The sequence below is a fragment of the Harpia harpyja genome, chromosome 5 (genome assembly GCF_026419915.1).
Source record: "Harpia harpyja isolate bHarHar1 chromosome 5, bHarHar1 primary haplotype, whole genome shotgun sequence".
Taxonomy (NCBI): Eukaryota; Metazoa; Chordata; class Aves; order Accipitriformes; family Accipitridae; genus Harpia; species Harpia harpyja.
The window spans coordinates 29,520,178-29,546,822 of record NC_068944.1 but is presented as its reverse complement, the minus strand read 5'-3'; the positions used below and the strand labels follow the sequence as shown (position 1 = coordinate 29,546,822).

General features: G+C 38.1%; 1 protein-coding gene across 2 annotated transcripts in view; it reads left to right on the top strand.

Moving 5' to 3' along the window:
* Nucleotides 1-21,653, top strand: part of CDH2 (cadherin 2) — a 117,835-nt gene extending 96,182 nt beyond the window's left edge. For both annotated transcript variants that reach the window (XM_052787707.1, XM_052787706.1), the window contains exons 14-16: nt 1,322-1,461; nt 12,796-12,960; nt 20,245-21,653. In XM_052787707.1, coding sequence (XP_052643667.1) covers nt 1,322-1,461; nt 12,796-12,960; nt 20,245-20,451 — 512 coding nt within the window. In that variant the 3' untranslated portion in view covers nt 20,452-21,653. The remainder of the gene's footprint in view (nt 1-1,321; nt 1,462-12,795; nt 12,961-20,244) is intronic.
* Nucleotides 21,654-26,645: the final 4,992 nt, after the last annotated feature.

The window sequence follows — 26,645 nt, the reverse complement described above, 5'->3', positions numbered from 1 at the left end:
GCTGTTGTGCTTCAGACTAATGCAAGTAGGCTATTTGATGATTTTGGAAAGTAATACATCACACCCCTTCATATAAGACCCAACAAGCAGGCAGCCATGCAGGAACAGAGATGTGTATGTTTGTTTAAGTACTACATAAAGCTGTGCTAGTATTTTATTTTTGTGTCAAGTGCATTCAGTAAGGGAAATGACTAAACATCATGACTAAGTGTCTGTCCAGTGTAGTAAATTAGATGCTAGCTCTTCTACACATCATGGTTAACTGATTTCTGATTGTGGTGGAACACAAGTAAGGGATTAACCTGTTAAGAGTATACTGTGCACCAGTCCAGAACATACAAAATGATGAAAAGGAGTAACTAAAAAAAAAAAAATAAAAAAAAAAAAAAGTATTTGAGCCTAGCTAAGCCCATGGCTGTACAGATGCACAGTACAATTATTTTCTTGATACAAGATACTCTTAAAATGTTAGGTATTGAATTAATAAAGCCTTATTGAAACTATCAAATCCTTTAAGATATTCTTCATGTATTGACATTCTAGATACATTGGAATTTCTTTCCATGAAGATGGTTGTAATTGGAAACATGGCTATTGTATGAGAAATTCATTTACTCACATTTCTTCTGTTTTGTTTCTCATTCAGTTTTCTTTAACAGCTTCAGTTTGTAAACAAACAATATAACTTGAAATTGTTGAGTTTAAAGATTAAAAATATATAGCTCTGAATGCTGCTGCATTTTCATAAACCTTGAGTCCTCTTGCTTGTTTAGAAAAACATAAATCTAAACTTAGGCAACAACGTAGTCTGTTCTCATGGACTGCTGAGCCATATGCCAAAATAGCCTAAGCTTGGTGATGTCGAAACAGCAGAATTACTTAAACTATATAAATTGCTATATATTCTTGGGACATAGCAGAAAAAAGTGTAAATAATGTAATCTTTTAGAATTCTTGCCACAACTGGAGAGATTTCCTTCTGAATCCACTGGTTTATGAAGCTTGGTCTTTCTTCTTCTCATGGCAAGTTTATTTTGCAGATGCGGAATGGATTTGTGGCTTATGATCTTGAATATATGATTGATTTCCAAATCAAATGGCCTATAGTAGCCTGAGTTTAAACATCTCTTGCTTAAGCTGCCTTCTGTGAAATTTTTTATTTAAAAATAACCCCAAAAAACTCAACCTCATCCGGAGCAGTCAAAGCCAACTTTCTTGGCTTTTTTCTTTTTTTAAATCTTGGTGTTAAATTTGTACAATATTCCATGGCTGTGCTTCAGAATAAAGATGTGATTTTGTGTCTTCCCTTTTTGCAATGTAGTTTTAGTTCTAATGTTTGTGGTATGGATGAAACGCCGTGATAAAGAGCGTCAGGCAAAGCAGCTCTTGATTGATCCCGAAGATGATGTGAGGGACAACATTCTGAAATATGATGAAGAAGGTGGTGGAGAAGAAGATCAGGTGAGGAATGATTAAAGTTTTTTAGGTATAGATTTGCACTTCACTCTGCACTTCATCTATTTTGTTTCCATTGACACGTTATGATAGGTAGCTAATTTTTGCATTAAATACTGAAGGAAGTAAGTAGTGTTTTAAAAACCTGAAATATTACATTGCTTTCTCATGTTGTTTTTTGCAGTTCCAGAAATACCAATTGCTTGCCTTTTGGATGAGATGTAAAACCAGTATCTTGTCCACTTACAGTCATGGCATTCCGACCATATGCTGACTAAGGCTGTTATATTTATATGAAAATTAACATCCACTCTCATTGCAGTCTGTAAACCTTGTCCACTCCTTGTCTGGGATCCTGTTGTACAGAATCACTAGTGCAGAGTGCCTAATATAGTCTATTCCAAATATCACCCTTTTTTGGTGGTAGGTGAATGCCTTTCTAGATATACAGTAATGCTGGCTATTGACAGATTGGCCACTACTGGGATTTCACCTTGGGAAGTATTTATGTTTCAAGTAGCTGTCAGGGCACATCTATGTTTATTCAAATACCTTTCCAGGCAGGTGCCATATGCATTTACTCTCACATCGCTTCTGGTTGAACCACTGCTGATATGTCAGAGGACTAGGAGTGATGTGTATATGCTAAGAATAGCTTCTTTTTCCCCTCTTTCTCCAAGTTAGTGAATTTTGAAGCAGTGTGATTTCCTTCCTTCAGAGGAGGTTTATTAAGTGGTTTATGAACATGACAAACAGTAGATTTATGCACGTTATTAGTGGTAGAAGTAAGTGTAATAATTACAAAGGGAACAGTGCATATAATAGAGCCTAAGAAATTTTCCAGTAAAAAGCCTTGAAAAATTAAGTGTAATTCTTCCACATGTACCCAGTCACGGTCATTCGGCACGTGAGTTATCTGAAAGGTGGCTCCCTTCACTGGTACAGACATTTATAGCTTCTCTCTGCTCGTTTGTTGGTTTGTCTGAAATTTGTGTTCCCCTTAATAATTTCTATGCTTCCTGCATTTCCCCAAGTACTGTTCTTACTTCCTGGCTTTTCTACATAACTTTCTTCTTAAGCAATAGGAAACTTCAGTTTATGCAGTTTTGGAAGATTGCTTATGTTACTAAATAAATTGAAGACAACCTTTGAGTCTATATATGTATTCCAGTTGTTCATACACAGATAGTTTGAGTACAAGAATTGCATCCTGTTTGTGCATCTGTTACTGCACAGAAAACTTACAAGCTTAAAAGACATGAAGAAAACTCAGTCCTGTGAGAACTGATTTTCTAGTTCACATATCCCCAGCTCTTGTTCAACCACAATTCTCTGGAGGTTCTGTTGAGCAATTTTCATGTGGTTTTGATTTTTAATTATTGTCCGCACAACTCTCAGGACAGAGACAGTAACATTCTCAGAGTACATACTGTTCATTGGGAAGTCATAGGTGATGCTAGAGTAATGTTGGGAGAGTTTGTGCTGCAGATCAGAAACTTTAAGCATTGTTGTAACTGCATACAATGAGAGTAAAATACTTAATAGTTTAAAAATGGTGCTGAAGTCTGTCCTCTGTCCACCTTGTACTGTGCTCCCCTGCAGTGAACGTGTTGTCTTTGTGACAGGTATAGTCAGGGTATTGTGGCAGGAGGTAACACTGTGTGAATGCCGTAGAGATTAGCAGGATGTAAACCATCCATAAATGCAGTCTTTCACCGGCAGTGAATGAGCGTAGTGCATGCGATGAAAGGAAAAACTGTCAATGGGTGGAGTAACAGTAAAGTGGTAAGAAATGTGAAATTAGGATCATTTCCTCTCACAGTGAGCAGAGGAAGCACCTCGACACAGGGAGGTTTAAGGGCTTTATAGAAAATTGAATGATTTTTAGCCACAAAACCCCTGCTTGCTTTCTTAAGACAAATTTTAAGGCCACCGTTGCAAATTAATTATCTTAGCTGCCAGCCACATAGTTCAGGTACAGTGATCCCTTTCCTGATCCATTGAGCAGTAGACCATAGTATCTGAGGGTCTAAAAGGTTTTTATACACTCCAAACATAACAAACACTACAGGAAAAGAAAATAAAAGCTTATACAAAGTATAGCAAGCTTTTATAACCACTTCTGTAGCAAGAGTTTTAGACCACTGTGTAGGCAAGAAGGGGGTAAATTCTCCCACAGCTCCAAAGTTAGGAATTCGTTCCTGTCCAGAATGCCTGAATAAGAGAGCACAAACTTTTAATGTAGGCACTTAATTTTCTATCTACAGTGGGTGATAGAAGTAAGCTCTGTCTGGCTTTTCAGGGAGTTTATTTTACTTTATTTTGGTTTGACGTTTTGTAAAATCTAATTTCTGCCCGTGCTTAACTAGATGATAATAGTTCCTAGGTTCATTTGTTCTTGGTTCCCTCCTCGCCCCCCTCACCTCTTGTGCCCAGGGGAAAGAGGTAGGATTATATTTGGTTGGGTTTTATTTGCTTTTGCATGCATTTCATGTGAGATTTAAGAACTTGGAATGCTAAGCTTTTGAAACATCCCAACAAGTTCACTACAAGTACTAATCTCATTTTTGCACACCGTAACTTAGCAAAATACTGTACAAGCAAAGCTGTGTGCAGAACATCGTGGGCAAAAGGTGTTGGCCATAAAGATCTTTGCATTTTTGTCAAAGTTAAAGTAAGCGTTAAAGTGTTAAAGTGTTCCAAAAAAGTGTGAGACTACCATCAAAAATCTATTTTCAGAAGGAAGCTTCATAGGATAAAACTGCCACTGTTCTATTAAAATCAAGAAAAATTATTTCATGCTAACCTTGCATCCACAAGTCATCAGAAAAGGACAGAGGAAAATGCTCTACATCAATATTAACTTTTTATGGAGCACTCTCCCCAAAACCATTAGGATTGATTGAACAAGAAGCTTTGGTAGAAGGCAGTGCACAAGGTGACTCAGAACACAAAACCATCCAACCCAGGGTGCATCTTATGCAGCAAAATAGAACAGAATGCTCAAAGCTTCATGTGAATCTCAGTGAAAACAATATTTTAAAAGCTTTGGATATTTTTATAATGTACCTTTTAAAATTAATTATTTCTATTTATAGCAAGCCAATTACTTAGGCTTTTTTAAAATCACCTGCTTTTCTTGATGAATACTTGAAGACTTACCGTGTGTGGCCTCATATTTTTCTTGTTTATCCCAGATGTTTAGGTGAGTTGAAGATATGGTGGGTAGGGCTTGAAGATAAGTGGCAGAACTTTAGGAGTCGTTACATCCTCAACCAAACTACTTTTAGACTTGTGGTTTTGCTCTTGGAGTAATTTATTTATTTAAGAGGGTTTATTTATTTGGAAGCTATGCAGTTGGGTTTCTTAGCTGTCACAGCAGACACAGAAACTCCTAAAGCATGCTTGGAATGTTCCTTTCAAACTCTTTGTACATGCTATCAGAGTAATGTCTCCTGCAACAAATTTGATGAGTTCCAAATTCCGGCTAGTTCCTCCGAGTTGTAGCAGCTGTCAACCACAAGGTGGAATTCCTGCTTGGTTTGGTGTTTTGGTTTTTGTTTTGTTTTGTTTTGTTTTCTCCTGTGCTAGCATTTCCAAGGAGTTATGATGTGAAGTCTGTCATAAAAGAGCAGTGTACTCCATCGTGAAGGTCTCCTCTTAATCCCATATGAGGCCATCTTGGCCTGCTTTGTTCACTCTGACAGACTGAATGCTTGTAAAGAAAATTGAGGTTCTTGAATGATTCATAGTCTTCCTCTAGCCTGACATGATGTACACAGGGTCGTGTGATCTCCTCAGCAGCTGAGAAAAATGCTTTTAATTCCCTAAGCCAGAAAAGCTCTTGAGCTGTGGGCCATAACTGAAGTCAGCCGGCTCCCCACTGAAGAGCATTAACACCAGAAATGTTCTGGGCTTTTTTCACCTAAACTTCTGTTTCTCAGAAATACGGGCTGAAAAACTAGCTGTGAAAGCAGTACAGCACTCCTGTTGTTCCAGGCAGAAACATTTTTTTCGTGGTTGTTGGGAAAGATCACTGTACTAGCAGATGTTGGGGACAAGGGAGGAGGAAGAGGAGGCAGCAGTATTCCAGATAGAAAGTCTGGGACTCTTCTCAGGATTTCGTTTAATATTTTCTAGTTTTAACAATTTGGCTACCTGACTTACGGCAGCTGGGCCGTGAGATGCTTCGAGTCAGCATCATTCCACAGAAGTCAGTGGGACTGGTTTGGTGACTGGTTTGGGGAGGGGGGATGTATGGTGGGGGTTTTTTGTTTTGTTTTGGTGGGTTTTTTAATTGCATCTGAACCTTTAACCCAGCAATTGGGGTAGGGGATGGGAGGCACTACAGTTTGCTATATTCTGAAATAGATGTGCCTAGTTTATGTACAAATTATGAAGCTGGTAGCAATTGTCTTGATTATTAGTGGACCACATGATCTAGAGCTTGTAGCTGTTTAGCAGACGGGAGGTGTGAGATACAAATGACAAATATTGTCCCCCGACACTGTGTGCTCTCAACTTGTAACACTATTGTCAGTTCTAAATACCAGAACCTCATGTTGGCTGAGTGTTAAAACACTTAGGACATGTCTGCAGCATAGTTCACGCACATAGCAGATCACAACCCATAAGCATCACTAATTCATTTTCATTGCATATCTCAGACTATTCGTGTGATTTACATCGAGGCAGTGGGTGCTTGACTGGGATACGTGCAGCATATGTCAACCTGATAACTGTGATACTTTTTTTTTTTTTCCATTTAATTCCTTCTGTATACATCTTATTGCACAAGATGATCCTCTCATCTCCTTTGAGCCCATTTCTTTAGTGTTTTCTGAATTTTAGTAGTACTTGCTCATGCAGATGGTCCTGTTGAAGCAAGTGCATGGTGTGCTTTGAGAGTATCGCAGATCAGCTGTTTTGAACCTGTTTTTTAGTTTTGCTCTCGGATCTCTTCAGCACAAGAGCTTCTATAGCAATGATTTTACTATTATTCAAAGTATTTTTCTTCCTAAGGATTCTGCGTATTCCTTCCTACATCACCTTTTCTTACCAGTGTGTTCAGACATTAGTCAATAGCTTGCTTTTTGTCATGTTCTATTATATGTTTATATAGAGAAAGAAAATAATAGCATTTATTTTAAAGGTGATAATAGCATTAAAAATAAAAACATAGTGGTTTATTGTTATGTGTGCAGGATCTAAATTCTAAGCAGAAATTGCTCCTTTATAGAAAGGGTAGCTTTGTTCGAGCATTTGTGTGTCATTGATAAAAATGAATTGAGTGATCCTTTGGATTTTGGGGGGTTTTTTTTCCTATTGTTGTAACTTTCTGTATGCCTGAATCTTAAGGTTACATTGGTCTTGTGTGCTGGATCTTATCATAACCTCTGTTGTAAACATGACAATGGTCCTTACCTACTCTATGAACTTTATAAATCCATTTGGTTATATTTTATTTTCACCACCCTATCTAAGTGTTATTCAGATCATTTACTCTCACTTTCTAACCTTTATTTTGCATTGCATTAAGATTGAACATATTTTATGTTTAGAAATTCTAATCGTAATGAATGAAATAACTGTTGCTAAGATATCCCTAGGAATATGCAATATTATAATTAGAAGGTAGTTGTTTTGGGGATTGTGTTTGCTTACTAAGACATTAACTTCATTTTTTGAATGAGTGACTCATGCAGTGCTCCTGTGGAGGAATTACTGTCATTCCTTGGTGAATCTTTATCGCATCATACGAAAAGTAATGTTTCCATAATTCCATTACAGAATTGTTTTGTGTTTTATTTTATCCTATCTAGAACCTATGCCTGTTATTGTGTTTTATCTGCAGCTGGTGTTTAACTTTCACCTTTTTTATTACTAAAGAAGATAAGCTAGCATCTTGTTTATCTTAAAAATTATTAACTTGTAATACTCCAGATGCATCTATAATAAAAACAAATGGGAAAAGCAATATGGCAGAAAGTAATCAAAAAGTGAGTGGCAAATAGAGAGCAACTGTTAGCACAGGCATTTTAACTAGCCTCCCACCTGCAGCCTACATCTAGTCAGTTCTCTGTGCTTTGCTTTTTTTGGAGTCCCGTTATTTCAGCAGATGTAAGATTTAGCACAGGTTGGAGCATTTTACAGAACTTGAGCAATGTTTTATGTGCAAATTTCTCATAGTTTTTTAGGGTGGTGTTTGGTGGGTTTGGGGCTAGAATGGTAAGATGTAGTGGGGTTGGTTTTCACTTCCTTTTTCTTTGTTTTTAAAAGACCTTGGCAGATGGGAACATTCAGCTGTATAAAATATTTCTTCCCTTGCTTCTCCATCCCATTTCTCTATTGGAGCAGACAGTCTTTGGAACACACAGGCAAAGCAGAACATGTTTTATCCATAGGTACTTCAGGTCATAGTTTGTTCTGTTCTCTTAAGCCAACAATAAAATTGGGTTTACACTAACACACCATTCTGTAAAACAGGTGGGTGAAATGCAAACTTCTGCCAATGCTGCTTTACACGCACTTAAACCACTGCAGCTGATTTTGTTCAGTGAGTGACACTTACAGTTCTCACCATCAAATTAAGTGATCTGGTGACAATTAAATTGATTATTTCTTGCATGGGGATAGATCCGAACTTTCATATTTCTTTGCAAAGGCTGCATCCTTTGAAAATAAGAAACAGGTGTAGTGTTTTTGTTACATTAGTCCTATATCCAGTCCTGTATTCATGCATAGCCAAAGCTTTAGTTCTGTACAAGGTAAAAAACCAAGTCATCCCTAAAAGTGTATAGCGTAGTCTAATGAATGGCCAGGAAATATACTGAGAGCTCTGAGATAAGAGAAGCCAGATTCCTAAATCATTAATGAATATGTCAGTCAGGTTGCATGTACTGGGGTGTATCACTGTTACTGTTAGAGAAAACTTTTTAGTAGTGGAAAGCTCAATTTAGATGTAATATATTCCAGTATTCACATGTATTCAGAGTTTTCCTATCTGGAAAAAAGTCAGTCCCATCTATGCATAGCAATTTATAGTTTTAGTAAGTTGTGGTTTGATTCTGTTGTTTGCAGTTGTGCTTTATAATGTTGCAGGATGCATTCATACAAAGCAGGTCTGGTTACTGTAAAAACGTTTACTTTGTTAAGTTTTTGCCAAGAAGTTAAGTAGATTGTCTAAAATGCAAATACAACCAGAACAGCTAATCCAGGAGAAAAAAGTTAACTTTATAAAACTAGAAGCTTCTGAGAAACTCTATTTCCTGGCCTATCCCCTCATGGGTTTTTTAGGGATTGTAGCGTTTGGTAACTGTCTGTCAGAATGCAAGGTATTTTTTAAAAAATCTCTCCTACTGCCATAACTGATGACTGCTGTATGAGGGATTACTTAAGTGCTGTTAAATGAATAGCTGCCTTGCACAAGAGGAAGTTATTTAAGGGAAGAGATTTTGAAGGCTGTGTTATCTTGCTTCTTTGTAAATCAGTGATAACGGGGAATAGAAAATGGCCTTTTCTTCTATTCTGGACATTTCTTCTGTTGAAGTTGAGATACTTGGACTGTGCTTCCAACTACCATGTAGATGTTCTTAAAGAAGTGCTTTTTGGGGTTTTGGACCCTTCTGCCTACACATCTGGTAAGGTGGTTAATTTGTAGGGCTTGGCTAGGTGGTTCTGACATTTAGCACTGTCTCACTGGGATTTCATGTTTCAAGTATGTGAGGCAGGAGCTAGTAAAGCTGTAAGTCTTTGCTTAAAGCTGTCTAGAACTAAGTGAATAGCTAATAAGCTCAATGTTTGTAATCAGCTTGGAGGGGAGGGGGCTGATGGGGTTTTGCGAGGTTTTTTTGAGATTTGTTTAATTTCACAAGATGCAACTTGTGATAAAATGCCCTTTTAGTACATTGTGACTTTGTTTTCTTTCTTAAAAACAAATCAAAACCAGAAGTTTTTCTGCTTCAATACAGATGGCGGGGGCGGGGGGGGGGGGGGTCAGCAAGAGCAAATAGTGATGCTAGAGATGCTAACCAAAGAGACAGAAGTGCTGGTGGTTACATCAAGAGAGCTATATTGATAAAGCATTAAGGTTGTCATCTCTTTAACCACCAGTTATCTAAAAGATAGCCATATTGTCTCATCCAGTGATATCAGATCCCTTTATAAACAAAAAGAAAGATAAGGGATCATTCAGCTTGCTTCATTTAGATCCCTGTCATAGAATGGGAGGTTTCTGTTTCCCTATTGACTGTAGATTTGGACAATCAGACTAGTCTAAATTTCTGGTTTCTAAAGGCCTGAGTTTTTGCTTAGATGCAAAATGGGAGCAAGCTAATATGTTTTAGTGACCTTCCAATAGAGAAAGCTAATATTAGATTCTCCCATCAACAATCTAAGCTTGTCCAGAAGTTTGAGAAGAAAAACTCAAACCCTCAGTTTGGATTTGCTTAAATCCATACTGAAGGAAGGGAAAGAGGTATTTGTTCTAAAATTGCTGGAGTTAGGGCTAAAGAGCATAAATAAGTAAATAAATACTTCTGACAAAAATTGGCAGCCATATGAATTGGATGCTTGTGTTTGCTCAAGTACGTTTCCAGTGGAGTCTTGTTCCTCATTAGTGCCTTGGCTGATTGTAATTATGAACAGGTTATATGGAAAAAGGCTGGAGCAAAGACAAAACATTGTTGACTTGTGGTCCTGAAGCTGAGTAAAAATAATGACCCGGAATGTTGCTCCAAGCTGGCTGTCCCAGCCTACCCCAGCATGTCTTGTTCTCTGTCTGATGTGCCACAGTTTTCCATTTAGCTGTCACTTCTGCAGTTAACTATCTTAACAAACTCTGCTTGAGACTAACCTTAAAGTCTGTTCAGGAGCTTTAGGTAATACATGAAAAACTTTTCCATTTTTCTAGCTGTGAATGCACCATTGAGTGAAGAGATGGAATTTCAGCAGCCCTAAACAGCTTATGCCCTGGCTTTTTAAAACATTTTTCCTTCTTTTTCTTTGCAATAATTGAGCAGAGTTGACTTTAGACAGAATGTTGAAACAGCTGGAGTTGTTGCATGGTGCTGCATTTGTACAGCACTAAGCCAGTTCGGGGAGATGGTGGATGACTTGCCATACCTGAATGATGTACAGTTAGTATTGATTTTAATGAGACAAGAGATTTGAGAGTCTGTGGTAATAAGCACAATGGATCTTCTCTTCCTGTCCAGACAGTAATAAACCTGCAAAATAAATTTCCTCTGATAGAAGGCTAGGTGGCAGTGTCATAAATTATCCTAGAAAAGAAAACCAAGGTGGGAGTCCACGTAAGGACACATTCTGCACTGCTGTTGCCTTGTGAATGGCAATCTTTGCTGTCTTTTTAGCTGTAGAGCCTGGAGGTGTCTCAAACTATACACACACTCAAGAGGATGGCCTTAGATACCTTAGATACTAGATACTTAGATACTAGACTGACTGACTTGATTCATATTGCATTTCTGTATGACTACCAGTAAGAATAATAATTGTATGCATATGCCAGTGGGTGGAAAAAACATTTTATCTTTATAAAACTGAAATGACTAGAAAGGCTCTCCTGGTTTTAATATATTGCTATTTAACCATGCCTGTTTGAATTCCTCTGTAATGAAATGCTTAGTATAAAAAAAAAAACCCTGTATTTTTCATGTTTCCCTGTTGGTGTTTTCCGCTTTTATCTTTTGGGTAGGTATGAAAAGCACTCTTGTGTTACATATTTACAAATTCTAGAACATATGTTCTTCTCTGTTTCATAGGATTTTCTGATAGCATGTCTCTAAACTATTTTGATTTATGTTACATAATAAAAAGGGAAAGGAGAAAAAGTTCTGTTCTGTTTACTTTTCTCCAATTCATACAGCTTCATGGTGACCACTTACTATTCTGTTTGGTACATGAAGAACCAAAACGTAGAAGCTACAGCTCTGCTCCAAGGAACTTGTAATCTAATTAAAGCATATGAAGCTGCGTTCTCAGATCTCAGTGGAGCTGTTCCACCTTTTTTGACTATATATTGGCGTGCAGTCAGCTGAGGACCCAAGTAACAAATTGGAAGGTGTAGTGGATTTGACGGTCAGTTACAATTCTCCCAGCAAAGTACCTTCACTGCTGACAACAGACCTCTCTTCCTGTTGAAAAGTCTGGTTTGGGGGTCACAGTAGGCAGTACTCTCTAAAAGGACCTACACCCTGCGAGGTGACAGGAGAAGTAAATGCTTGCATTCCTTCCTTTAGGAACCAGTTAGGAACCAATGCAAATGTAATTGGCTGCACAGACAGCTTCCAGCAACTTGAGGTCATAAATAAGATTTTTACCAGAACACCACTGTTGAAAAACAGAGACTGATGCTGCTCAACTGCTTGGATTATTTGTGGGGCAGGGAATCTGGCATAAAGGAGAGTTGGCACGAGCCCCATCTCCTGGTAGTTCGTGAATGGCTTTAGTTTAAGCCTTTAAGCCCAGTTCTTTGTTCTGCATTTTTACCAGTGCCTTGTGCAAAGGCATCCTTGAGCATGACTACCTACCTTCTAGACATGACACAACAGTGAGGTGAATGACAATGCTGAAATGCATCACACTGTATAAATAGCATTCAGGCACATCTATCTTAAATGCATAAACATTCATCTAATTAAAATTTTTATATACATACATACTGCTTATTGGAATTCATAGTGCTATGCTAGCTTCATCAGTCTGCCAGAGTTTGAAACTGCAGCATCAAGTACTTAATGAACGGATCCACGAGTAATCTTTAGAAAGTGCTTAGAATTAAGGCCAAATCTGAGGAGCTTTGTACTTCTTATGACATTTTTTCCCCCTTTGGCTTTCATATTATGGAAGCCACATGAAATCAGCAAGGAGTCTTAAATTCATTCTTTGAAGGTATTATAAAATGCTGCAGAGCAGTGCGCTTTCTCAGAATGAGAATGTCTGGCATTTATTTGCTTAGAAAAATAAGAGTTGGATTTGGCATCTTTGCTCTATGCAGTAAATCATCATTACTAGGCAAAGTGTTTAGTCTCTTAATAGTACTGCTCAAATTCTTGCTTCTCAATGGAAAACTTACGAGAAGCTCTACAAATCTGATGGAATAGAATTAACACAGTAGATTCAGGGAGTATAAATCAAATAACATACTGTTGGTATGCAAATAATGTTACTGACTTATTCTCAGTAAGCGTTACAATCCTGAAAATAGGACTTCTGGTGAAATAATACTTTGCATTTTCCCTTTTTTCCTCCTCATGTTTCCACCTGACAGATATTGTTTGAAAATCTCCTAATGTACTGTCTTTGTTTCATATTTTGCAGGATTATGACTTGAGCCAGCTCCAGCAGCCTGACACTGTGGAACCAGATGCCATAAAACCTGTTGGAATCAGACGTCTTGATGAAAGGCCGATCCATGCAGAACCTCAGTATCCAGTCAGATCAGCTGCTCCTCATCCTGGGGACATTGGGGACTTCATTAATGAGGTAAAGGAGAGAAAAAGAGTTTCCTCCTAAGATCTGATAAGCTTTTATATTTTGTTAATTGTACTCTACATGAGTAGCTGTTATGTTTGAACATAATAACTTTTTAAAACTTACTTAGACAATTCAAATTGTCTTGCTCAATAGAAGTAAATATGTTCTTCTAAAGTGCAGGCAAATTTAATTAACTCATTCAAACAGAAAGGGAAGATATATCAATTAACTTCTGTGTGTTTGTATTAATTACATTCATAATATGTTATCAGCTGCAACCACAGTATCTCCAAGCAGGATTATTCTGTGAGTTCCAAGTAATAAATAGACTAACAAAATTATAGTTTAGCCTAAATTCATTTATTAATTCACAGTAATTTAATAATGGAAGAAGTTAATTTTCATTTTCCTCATACATTACCCTTTGAATCCAGATAATAGTGGAAATTCAGTACCTTCAATAAGACCAAAAGAATTCCATCAAATACGATTAGTGAGCAGGGCAGCTAAATTAAATGTTGTGTAAGTGCTTTTAATACTTGTCTTGTCAGAGGGCTTTAAAAGTCTTTGCATTATCTTTGATTCTTCAATCTAATAAAGATAAATGGAAGTTAAGATTCAGACTATACCAGGTTACTCACAGTTCTGAAAGAAATGCTCCTACAAATATTCGTTTCATTATTTCTATCACTGGTCAGTCTTAAATCATTGGTTTTGTGGAACTTAAGATAGAATGTGTTTCTTGTGCTTGCTGGTTATAGGAAAACAAATACTGATCTAAAATTTATTACTCAAAAATAAGCTATATCCTGTAGGTGAATAGTAGTAGTTAATTAGTTTCTCATATCTTCCTTGGCAATTGGAGCTGGACAAGTATTACAGAGTATTGCAGAAATGTTTTTGCAAACGTGTTTATTCTTGTTTGCTTTAAAGAAAAGTCAGGCTAATATACTAATGTCTTTTGTGTTAGCAAGCTGCAGAAAATTGAGTTTGTTCCTTTTAAGGTATACAGCAATACAACTGTAAAAAAACTTACAGGGAGATGACTAGCAGGAAACATACAAATATTCGTATAAGACATTGTATTTCAAGAGACTCCAGGTTTGGGGAAGAGCTGTATTAGAAACAGATGTCTCAACAAAGAGGACTTTTGCATGCCTTGCACTTTAAACATTACAATTTTAATCGGCTTCTGGAAAATAGTGGAGACATGGGACAATAAAAGGCCCACACTGTTGGCCAAGGCCGCATGCACACAAGAACTTCCTTGTGTTTCCTTGTCTTTTTCCAAATAATCAAGAGTTTTCCATCCTATTCTCACACAGCTGTGACCAGATACTACCCACCTGGCAGGCAGTTGGGAGGAACCCATGATGCTCAGTACCTTGATTTTTCTTGTCCTCAAAACAACTGTCAAGCTCTCTTACAGAGCCAAGACAAGGAGTGAGTGTGATTCTCCTGGAAAGCCAGAAAAGGGCCAGAGTTCGTCCAGTCTCCTACAATTTCTAAATTACTTAGCAAGCTGTTCTTGCAGTACTATTTTTCAGGAGGTTATCACCCTTGAAGCTTATAGCATCAATGTGTACACATGGAGTTGTAGAAACAGTACGTGCTGTCTTGATTTAACCCGATATGTTTATATCACAGTACAGACAAGCACCGACCCGTTTTCTTATTGCTGTCTGTTGTATTAGATCAATACCTCCCTTTATGCTTCCCCTTGCCATCCACCAAAAGAGAAAGCTTCTCCCAGCTATTATTACACAGTAAAATAATGTCAGTAATATTGACTCTAAAATAAAATTAACCTTGGAAATATATATGAAATTAAAGAAAACATGGCAATTTTCTTGTCTGCAAGTTAGCTCAGAATTAATTATATCCTCTGATTGAAAGGAACTATGAGGTAGTTTCTGTGTTTCAAGCATTATATATTTACCTTCTTTTTTTGATAAGGTATTTCTTTCTTAGGATTTCACAGCCATGTATTGTTTTACCATGGGACATTCCACCTAACCCTCTCTCTAGCATACAGCAGCCACCCAAAGGTTGTCCATGCTCTGTCTGTTTTGCCAGAAGTCTGAGCAAAGTGGAGATTTTATTTCTCCAAAACATTTTCATCTTAATTTGTGTTTTATGTTAAAATTTTCCATGGCAAATGTGATTCTAGAAAGTCTATTGGGGGGGGGGGGGGGAAATCAGTCTTTCACAGTAGTACTCACTGTTACAGTTAAATTTCCAAATTATCAGTGTCTAGAGCATAAACATGTTTTCAGACTCTCTTCAGAGAATTCCACCTGCAGTCCTGGCCAGATTATACCCAAACAAATTGCTAAGTTCCTCTCAGTTTTACTTGGAGTAAAAGGAGAAATATCTTGGGTAAAACCCATACCAGACATTTCTTAGGGCAGTTTATACAGAAGATATGCTGAGCTGTGAAAACAATGCAGCAAGATCAGAAAGGGGAAAGTTCATATCTCTCTGCATCCAGCTTCAACATCATTAGGCAAAGAACTTTATTCCACTGTAACTACAAGTCATACCATAACTTTTCCCTTGGGCAGCCCTAACACAAACCACCTGCAAAACTAGCCCAGTTGCTAGCTGAGCAGGGCAGGCTGCCTTTGGGTTGTCAGTACCTCAGTAGCAAAGTCTGCATTACCCCATTGGTTTGAAAAGATGCAACACTTTTGGAGATCAGTCTGGTCTTTTGGAGGACTTGGCCCTATTCCCAGAGATGCTGATCAGCATGATCCTTTGGGATGCCGGCCCATATGCGGGAATTAATTTAGTCTGTTGAATACTCACCAGCACCTCAGACACACAGCCAGCATTGTTCAGATTAGCCTCTGAATTACTGCAACTTTTGACAAAAAAGAACTATAGGTCATTGATTTCAGGTATTAGAGGATTTAGCTACCATTGCCAAGCAAGCATGTGGTGGTTTTTTCTTATTACTTTTATTACAGAGCTGTAGAAACAAAAAGTGAAAAAGACCTAGTGGGTCATTTTGTTTCTTTCCTTTTGGCAGTACTCTGTTTCTTCTGGTATATTATTTTCTAGGTGTCATCTGTTGTATTAGATCTACTTAACTCAATCAGACATACATGAGTATTTTGTAGTGTTTTAATGACTTCTCAGTTGAAAAACAAGTTACGAGTATGATAAAAACTTCAAGTATTTTTATAACACTTACAAAGTTAAGATAGCACATACAGAGCTACAAACTTTCTAAAATAAGAAGGTTCCAGAGGTGCCTTATATTCAAAATATGTTTTGCAGGCATAAGCTAAATGACCTCGGAGACTTTCTTGTTTTGTCTGTTTCAATGGATAGATGAATCTCTAATTTAAGGGGGGAAGGGAAAAAAACTCGTTTTCTTCCAGTCCAGTGTACAAACAAGTCAGTGAAATAAGTCATGTGTTATTAAGAATCCTCTGTAGACCTTGTTTTCCATTTTGAGCCTTTTAAAACATAACCTGCAGAGTGTGGAGCATAATTAACACATAAAATAGTCAGGATTTGCAGGACAGTATAAATTAGGCCTGTGTGAAGTAGCTTTGTTAATCCTGTTTTCAAGAACCGCCTATGCTGTCCCTAGAAATCTTGAACAAATTATATTGTAGTGGAGAATTTGTGGCTAAGAATATATTTCTAATCAATAGAGGACATAGCCTGAGGTAAACTAAATTTAAATTACAAACTAAAGGTCTCATCCCATGAGGACATGGAGGACCCTCAATTAATTCTTAGTAAATGGTTATTGATACAGTGCACCCCCAAGCAGAATAGAGTCCCTTGATGTTTTCTGTTTTCTCTTGTCAAGTAAAAAAAAGGTTTCAGATTTGAAAAATTTTTTGTATTTCCCTGGAGTGCTCTGTTCTTCCTTTCCTTCTCATCAAAAGTCTGCTGAATCTGATTAAGTAGTAGGATTAATGAAAATAAAAGCATTAGATTTTGTAATGGTTCATATTAGCTCAAGATTTTGATGGTGTGGCTTTCCCTTGATTTGAGGCGAATTGATAATGCTACACATACTAAGGAAAGTATAACCTAAGGTTACCATTGTTTCTCAGCCAAGGCACTGTAGTTTCTCCTCTTCTGCCCCTTATCTCCTCCTTAGCGAAAGTTGTCATGACATACATAAAACAGGAAGAGGAAAAAAGTGAGATTGCTACTCAGTCTGTCCTAGGTCTCAAGCTGGCCTTTGTATTGCCATGGCTCTTCTGTGACTGCTTGTTGTGCATTGGTGGTATAGCAAATGCAAGGAAATGTGACTTTAGTTCACTATCTCCCAGCAGGATCACCTCGTCCCGAGCATATGCTTTGGCAATTCTGTTGCTGAATAAGCTGCTCTACCTAGCAAAAACTTTGGGGTTTCAGATCAGGAAACTGTAAACCAAGTAACTATAACAACTCTGCTGCTCTGAGATTCTTGAACACATCTGGGAAAAACTGAGAGATCTCTTCAGAAGTGGTTGACACCACCAGGGCAGCCTTTTCAGTTGTGCCAATACAGCAGGTTGTGGTACCACCCACTGAAAGGGATGGCATAATAAGCAAAAAAGGCAGCAATACTGAAACCAAAGGGAGCTTCATAAGCCAATTTCACTGCTGAAGCTGACATCCAGTATCTCCAGCTTCCGACACGCTGTAGAACCTAACAGCAAAGCCGAGCAGTGTACTGGGTAGGTTCAGAGAATATGCTTAGCAGAGGGAAAGTGAAAAAATTGTAGTATTTCTTTATCATTTTAGTATGTAACTGGCCACACAAATATAGCCGAAAACTTGGTTGTCATATGAAGAGTTAGAGACTAAGTTCAGTCATTATACTGTGAATCTGAGGAATTTTTAACCAGAGGATAGGTGCAAATGTCAGTGTAACTTTGGCTGTGCAGTTGAATCAATACCTCCATAACATGGCCCGTAGCTACCTTCTCTGAATGAAATGGATTACACAGTAAGCACAACCTTTGAAACAGTGAATTTGTTAGTGAGATGCTATCTTGTAAGTCAGTAGCTCAAAGCCAGTTTTTAAATGCTATCATGATGCCAGCAGCAAACTGAAAAAATATCCAACTTCCCCTTTGGAAAAAAAGATGGAAAGAGGCTGTCTGCCACCTTGCCATGGATGGCTGATAGGTATATGAATTTCTGCAGTCATGTAGGAAAATGTTTTGTTCACTGATTTTTAATAAATTAGTATCCCATGGTTGGCTGGGTGTTACTAGGCAGAACTGCAGGGAAGTAGCATTTCTTCTCCAAGCCGGCTTTCTAAATGACTTTTGCACACTGATACCTGGGATTCCTACCTCAGCACTCCTTAAGTTCAAATGGTGTGAATCCCAGCTGTCAGTGTGTTATTAAACACGCAAAGCTCAAGTGTCACCTGTGTTCGAAAAGCATGGGTGTCTGTCACCCCAAGCAGGCTTAAGGGAAGATGTAAGTACCATTAGGCCAGTTACTGCCTAAGAACTAAAGTTGCATTTCTGCTTCAGCAGCAGAAATTGAGAGAAAGCCTTAGAACTATTTCCAGCTTTGAAGCTGGATAAGGGAAGTCTCCCAACACTTGCTATTGCCTTTTTGGAATCTCAAATCTTTTGTGCTTATTATGGCCACCAGGATGGAAAACTCCAAAGAGAAAGATAACAAGCATCACCAATTACTCTTATCAGATAATTCAAAATTGCACTTCTAATGCAGGCTATTAATAACCTGCTTGATGTTGTTGTACTACATGAAATGATCATTTTAAGTCCAAAATGTGTTCTTGATTAGAGGTCATTAGTTTGATAAATATGCAGGGCCTTTCCGCCACTGATTTGCAAAATTATTTTAGGTACATTTTGCACACTTCTGAATGATTTTTAGATAGGCAATAAAGAACCAGGATGCTCTTCTACCTTATCAATGCCATATGCTTTAATTAGTGGGTTTAGCTATATACGTATTTCTAGAAGAAAAATCAACATCCACTTCCATTATGTCACATTTAGACTAAAAACAATTGAGAGTAAAACATACTTTTCTAAAAACAATACGTTAAATAATTCAAAGGAGGCACACTCAATCCTTCAAATAATTGGGAGTATAATAAAGCCATTCCTTAAATAAATAAATGTTAAAAATAAAAAATAAAGCTAGCACAAATAGCCCTGGTTAAAATTAAGAGCGAGCAATTTAAAATCTTAGGTCAGCCTTAGAAAATTCTGGAAGATATATCCCTTGCCAGTGGCTGCCATCCTATTCAAAGTGGAAGATCTTGAAAAAGCATTGCTAATCCTGTGGAAGAAACTGCAAAGTTGAAAAATCCAAAACACAAGAGGGCTTTTAACTTCACGTTTCAGCCTTTTATATTCAACTTGTAAATCTTCCCAGGTTAAGCACAGAGCAAGCGTCTCGTATTCTAAAATTAAACTTACTGTTTTGGTTTGGTCCTGTGTAAGAAAATGGGGTAGGAAGAGACTTTTCTCTGGAAGAAGTGTGGTTCTTTCCCTGCTTTTCTCTTGTTCAATTTATGTTGGTTTTAGTTTGAGTTATTCAGCTCTAGAGAGTAGAAATTCAAAATTACTGAAGACCCAATATTCATGTGTTGATAACTTGAATACTTTGAAATGAGGAAACAAAAATGGTTATAATCTTGTATTTGGCTTTGATGTCATTGTGTGTGTGTGTGTTTTCTGAAGAGCAGGTGGAATCTTATGGGTGGTTATGGCAAAGCACTTAAGGATTAAGCCAACATATTGCATCTTTTTCTCACAGCAGCCTACAGAGGTACATGAATTTTACAGGACTGACTAAATACGGCTTTTGGCACACGCAGGTGGACTGCAGGCCAGCAATGTCAGTGCATATGTTATTGGCCATGTGAGGTGGCTGTTAAAGTGAATCTTTGCAAACATGCCTATTTCTCCTTCCCCATCTGTCTGTTTAACCAGTCCCATATTGCTCATGCTGCAGGTTGCAAGCTGTGTAGCTCTGAAACTATATTTATTAGCATCGGTCCTAGTGCCACAATGTTCTCTTATGGTTTTGTTAGAGCTGTATTTGCAGCTACATTCAAAATGTCCAGTGCTGTAATGCTGGAAACCTGGCCATTCAAAAAGGAATTGAAATAAGTTCTCGCTGGAGTTACAAAAATATGAATCCTCTTTTGAATTGGATTGCAGAAGAATAAGAATTTGCTTTTTTCAAGTGGCGATTGATAGATAACTGCATTGCGCTATCCCAGTTACATTTTGTCTCTCTGTCAGATACAGAACTTTGTCTTTTTTCTCCCTCTCCTTCTTGCAGGGACTTAAAGCAGCCGACAATGACCCTACAGCCCCACCATATGACTCCCTCTTAGTCTTTGACTATGAAGGAAGTGGCTCCACTGCTGGATCCTTGAGCTCTCTTAACTCCTCAAGTAGTGGTGGTGAACAAGACTATGACTACCTAAATGACTGGGGCCCACGTTTCAAGAAACTTGCTGATATGTACGGTGGAGGTGATGACTGAACTTCAAAGTGAACTTTGTTTTTGGACAAGTACAAACATTTCAACTGATATTCCCCAAAAGCATACAGAAGCTAGGCTTTAACTTTGTAGTCTACTAGCACAAGTGCTTGCTGAAGGCTTTGGCTTAGGCTGCAAACCAATTTGGGCTCCGTGGAATATCAGTGATCCAATGCTGTTTGGAAAAAAAATATTGAGCTCAGTTACACTTGAATTTTACAGTACAGAAGCACTGGGATTTTATGTGCCTTTTTGTACCTTTTTCAGATCGGAATTAGTTTTATGTTTAAGGCTTTAATGGTACTGATTTATGAAATGATGCATTAAAGAGACAAAATATGTTGGGGTGGGGAGGAGTAAGGTGAAACACAATATGCTTCAACATGCTTTTGTTACATCGCATTGCTTTTATTAAAATAAGGAGATTAAAAATAAACAAAAAAAATCCTCATGGAACAATTTTATTATCTGGGAGAGAAGACCATGAGGTGGAACAATGTACATTACTTCTAGTTTTAGATGTTAGGGGATTTTTTTCACTAAAATTCTAAAACTTATGCAGCTGGTTGCAAATAAAGGGAGTTTTCATATCACCAGTTTGTAGCAGAATTGATTTTTTTTTTTTTTTTCTTATGCTAGAATGTTAGACACATTTTGGTCTTAATCCATGTACACTTTTCTTTTTTCTTTTTTTAATTTCTAGTATTTTTTTTCCCACTTCACTGTAAAAAATGGTATGTGTACATAATGTTTTATTGGCATAGTCTGTGGAGAAGTGCAGAAACTTCAGAACATGTGTATGTATTATTTGGACTATGGATTCAGGTTTTTGCATGTTTATATCTTTCGTTATGGATAAAGTATTTACAAAACAGGTTGCAAACAAGTGACATTGATTCAATTGTTGAACTGTAGTTAGAGTACTCAATATTTTTTTTATTTTTATTTTTCTTATTTTTTTTGTTTGGGGAGGGAGAAGAGTTCTTAGCACAAAAGTTTTACATCATTTGTACCAAAAAAAGGGGGGGGGGGGGGAGTTGGCCTGATACTGGTGGCACGAGTATGTTTTGGGGGTGGGGAGGGAAGGGGGAAGGAGCTTTCAAACTGGAGAGACTTCTGAGAACAGCTTTGCCTCTGTATTGTGTACCAGAATATGAATGACACACCTCTGACCCCAACGTTCTGAATAAAATGCTAATTTTGGATCTGGTGCTTGGTTTGGCATTTATTTGTCCTACCTGGGCTATAGTAAATAAAAGTACAGAAAGTGTGTTTGAGTTTTGTGAGAATTTATGTGCACCTCTTTAGCATTCGATACTACTGGACTGAAAATAAGCTGCATATAGAATTTGGCACAGATTTAAAAGGCAAGTTCCCAGGTGAAAGCGAAGTGATCTGTGCCATTTCTGGGAATTCAAAATTTTCAATTCTGCATTGATGGCTAGCTCTTTGGTTTAATGTACATTATCTAAATAACAGAGCTTGCATCATTTTTGGCTCATTTCTAGACTGACAGTTTAATGATTGTGTTATTATGCTGCGGGTTGCATAAATAAAATAAACTGCAAATCCTGGCAGTCATCTGCCGCCTGGACTTTCTTGCATTGAAGTAAAGACAAGGCCCTGTTAACTTCAGTGCACATCAGATCGTGTCCTTCAAGGAGGTGCTCACAGTCATGGAGCTTTATCAAAAAGTCCCATTAGGAGATTAGTCATTACTAAACATGTTTCTAAACCTGTTACAATGATTTATTTACAAACAAAGCAAACATAGTAGGTACAGCAGTTCTGCCTTCTTCTGCATGCAGTGATCTGCTCAGGTTTAAAGTCTACATTTACACTTATTAAAGACTGAATTGTGAACAGTACGAAGCTCAAACTCGGCAGAAAACGCCATGCACAGTTCCTTGGTCTGTTGAGAGAACTGGAGCAGCAGGAAGGGATCCAGGCACAGGGACTGGCGAAGCAGCCTCCTACACTGGGAAGGCTGGGTGGGCATGAAGTTAGTCTGTGGGTGATGCTTTTCAGCATGGTGCCACTTCAGCGCTTCCTCAGTGCTCAAACTGTAATTTGTGTAATTTGACTGTGACTTCCAGAGGTAAATCCTGAAATCTCAGTTGGGGAGGGTTGAATGCTGCATGTGAGGTATCTCCTCTTCACTGTGCTTTTCACGGGCATGTCTCCTTTCTTCCTCTTGTTCCTGATGAAAGTTGAGAGGTAGCAATTCTCTCAGACTGGGATATAGCATTTCAGCATCTGCGTACCTGGCTGTTATTTATCTTGTCCGTTCGTAACTATAGCTTTATGCTGTAGCAAGCCTTGATTTTTCAGTAATGTGTCAAAATTATCAATGACCTTCTTTAAGCTATTTCCATATTAATTAGCAGTGTGGGGAAAAAAGATGTAGAGCAGGACATAAAAATGAAAATCTGGCTATGCATAGTTAAGTAAGGAAAACTTCTGTAAAGGGCAGGATTTAAACTGTAAATGCATGTTAAATAAGCAAAAGGCCACTTTTAGCACATTGATTTTCCATCTTCTGTGATTTATGCAAAAATATATTTTGAGCATAATAATTCTATTATTGTCACTTGGAACCAACAAACTGGAAATGCTAGATGAATTTTATTTAATTGATATTGAATGTTAAAAGATACAGAGGGGGAAAGATTTACGAAATATTTCCATTTCTGGGTATAGCACATTTTTTTGTTAAAATGGAGCAGAGGTCATGTTTTATGAGCACTCAGCTCTTTTGCACAGCAATAGGAGTTTTATCTTGATCGGACAATCTTCCAGCTCTACCTACAGCTGCTTTGAAATTGTAGCAACGGTTCTCAAACTTAGTGTTAGGTCAGCATTAGGTCTACTGAACAGAACAAAGGGTAAATCATTTTTATGCATCTCAAATGCTTTTACAAGAATAAAAGATGTTTGAACTGATCCTCTTTCATCAAGCTTCAGGTTGGTTCTTTTTCTAGACGTGTGCAACCAGGTTTTGTACCCATGATACATGCTTAAATCCCCATCAGAGGACTGCACTGAGAGGAAGAGGATGGCTGAACTTCAGACCCTACAGTTGTCTAGGGGAAATTCTGGCAGCCTGTTTTGGAAATGGGATTTGGCAGTGATATATATTATCTCTGCCTTGTAGACGCTTTATCCAAGGGAAGTTACGGGCAAGAAACTTAGGAATTTTCCCATCTCAGCCTTTCTACAATTTGTATTTCCTTTCAATGATAGTCCTTCATAGCCTTTGTCCTTCTGACTTTCAGGGGTGAAAAAGGTGGAGAAGGGTGTGTTTGGGGAATGAATATCTTAAATGGATACACAAGGCCTTACATGTGGCTGGATCTAGCTTCCTGTGTTTCCTCTGGGATTGCCAAGTATTGGTGAGAGATGTTAATATCCCGTAACAGTCCAAAACATACACTTATCTTGCTCCCTCCAAGTAGTTGAACCCCAAGCGACATTGAAGTTCTCACTTGGTGATTTTACTGCTGGTGATGTGCTCTTGGCTGTGCTGTAGCACTGTTACAAGCTGCCTATAAAGCTCACAGTGATCTTTTCAAATACAAAAAACTCACATAAATCAGTTTGATAGGGCAGACAATGAGCCCTGACTTCTTCCCCTTACTCCAGGTTATTCTGTCTTGCTTGACTCTGCTTTATAAAATGTTTATAAATTCATGTAAATTTTAAATGGAAGACGTTTGTGTCTGCATTGCATTGGTTTGCAGGCAGAAGGTGTTTCTCAGTTGTGAACAAAAATATTTTAGACAGCCAATTATTTTCTGCTGGTGCCAAAGTAGCAAAGTCACCCTGATGCTAAAAGCCACATGAATCCTGTTTCTCAGGAGTTCTCTTTCTTGGTATGCAGTATTTTTTTGAATTCTACGAAATTCCTTACCCTGAAGAACATTTATATCTACTCTGCCATGGTCTTACCCACCGTAACACACAAGGGAAAATGTTGTCTGACAGGCGACGGGACACACTTCCCCAAAAAGGTGTCTCAAACATGTCTACTCATTCAAGATGTCTCAGGTATGCCAATTCTTACCTGACACAACTACTCCCACCTTCCTAAGGAGCCTTCCTTCTAGCAGGAGTAGCATGGTTTTGGCAGATTTACCTTTCTGGATCAGGAATGTGAAAGCAAAGTCCCTGCTTTTGCCTCAGTCAATATTAATTATTCAAATAAAATGCAGAATAGTCACTCAAATGCCTTAATACCTAATCCACAATGGTATATTTCAAACAGTTTTCCTCATTCAGCCAGAGATTATCTAGATTTGTATGACATCCTTACTGTTTTCATTTCCTTTACATTTCTTTACATAAGCTTTACTTTTCCCTCTTACTGTAGGCAAGGGTCTTAGGAGTTTCTCTAAAGCATAGGATAGTTGCCCTTTACTTAATATATGTCACAGGAATAATGAAAAATTTTCCCCTTAGCAACAAAGCCCAGCTGGAAAATAGAAGAGGAGAAGGGCTAAGGAAAAAAAGGCCAAGTGCTTCTCACAGGGACTCAAGGTGCCTTCCATCATACGGATAGGGAAGAGCATCCCATTTGTTAGGGACCCTTTGATCAATCAATGCAAGGCACTCTCCAGCCAACGTGCTGCTTCTGTACTGGCCAAACAGCTTTTTTGGCGTAATAGAGAACTTGGAGATGCCTCCTCTCTGGAGCTGCCAGTGTCATGCCACTGCCTTTCCTGCCGGGGTACGTTGTACCACCAAGCTTTCCCAATTTTTCCCTTCAGTTTACCTAGATAGTTGAACACTGCCAGGTCTCCAAGCAGGCTCTACATATTGTTCAGTTTACAGCCTCAAACAATCAAGGTCTTAGTCTTGTTTTGGTCTGGTGGTTTTGCTGTAGACTTGAGGATGTATTCTCAACATAGCAATAGCTCGGAAGACTTGTCTTCCTTTTCAAAGTTTAGTGTCCTGAACAGTATTTTTTCCCTGCAATCTCTGTAGATTTCTAGAACACCTAAAAATGCACCAATTGCCAGTAATACAGTAGCTACTTATAATCAGATTTCATATTTGTATGCTCTCTTGATTTTTCTGTCACAGAAGGGCATACACTAATGTGGTGACAATGTGAAGTTGCAGCTCCCGTAGAGCTCTTTGGAAAGATCAGTCAGGGTGAGGTGGTGAGCATGTGCTCTCTGAACTGCTCTCTACGTAGCTCTGGCTGTAGAGAATGCATCTATGTGTCTGTAATGAAACGTTGGCACTCAGAGGATTTAAGCGTAGTTGCAGGTCTCTTGCCCCTCTTTCCTGAGCACACAAAAGCCAGCCACATGACCCCTGGAATGCAAAATCTGGAGCTCGCGGACACCCACACATCTCACCTCATTCCTCCCCACCGTTCTTTTATCACCTTTACAATCAGCCACTACCTGGGTAAGATGGTCATTATTTTCTCATTGCTTCCATCTTTCTTCTCCTCCACCCACCTTGTGAGAGACTAATTTTTAGAAAGTATTTAGGACCATTTGTCTCTTATTAATGAAGGGAATTCTCTCTGGTTTATGAATTACTGTTGTTGGTTGCTGCATTTCCCACTCCTAGTATATTATATATTTTTCAAACCATTTTGGTTTGCATTAACAAGTTCTACTTTCCTAGCTCTCTTGGCAAGCCTGAGAGAATGTTTCCAGTTTCCCCTTCCCCGTTTGTAGTTTCTGTAACCAGCTCTTTTGCTGTTGTTTTCAGACCTTTGATCAATCTCCTGTAACTGAACTAGAGTGGTCAACCTCCTCTTCCTTTAAGTGGCTGATTTTCTTTTCCTTCTAATGGGGAACATTCTTGTTGACTTCATATTTTCCTGTGTGGCACCCAGAAAAAAAAATTAGATTTTGCACCATTCACAATGACTTATATTTATTACTATTTCTTAAAATACATTTCTTTTGAGAGGCATTTTTTTTTTTTTTTAAACACTAATGCATTTGTACACCTCATGGTGGTATGCATTTATGTAATCTTATGAAACCACCTTCAGGTGATTCACCCCCTCCCAAAGAGCCTAAATACTGGTTCTGAACGCAACTTACTTTGCTCTGGGTATGAATAATGAATAGTAGCATTGTGCAAATTACTTTTATACTCCTGCTTCTGAAGATAAAATTTGTTGATACAGTATGGGTATCTATAGATAGACAGATCTGTGGGCCCACCCCTTC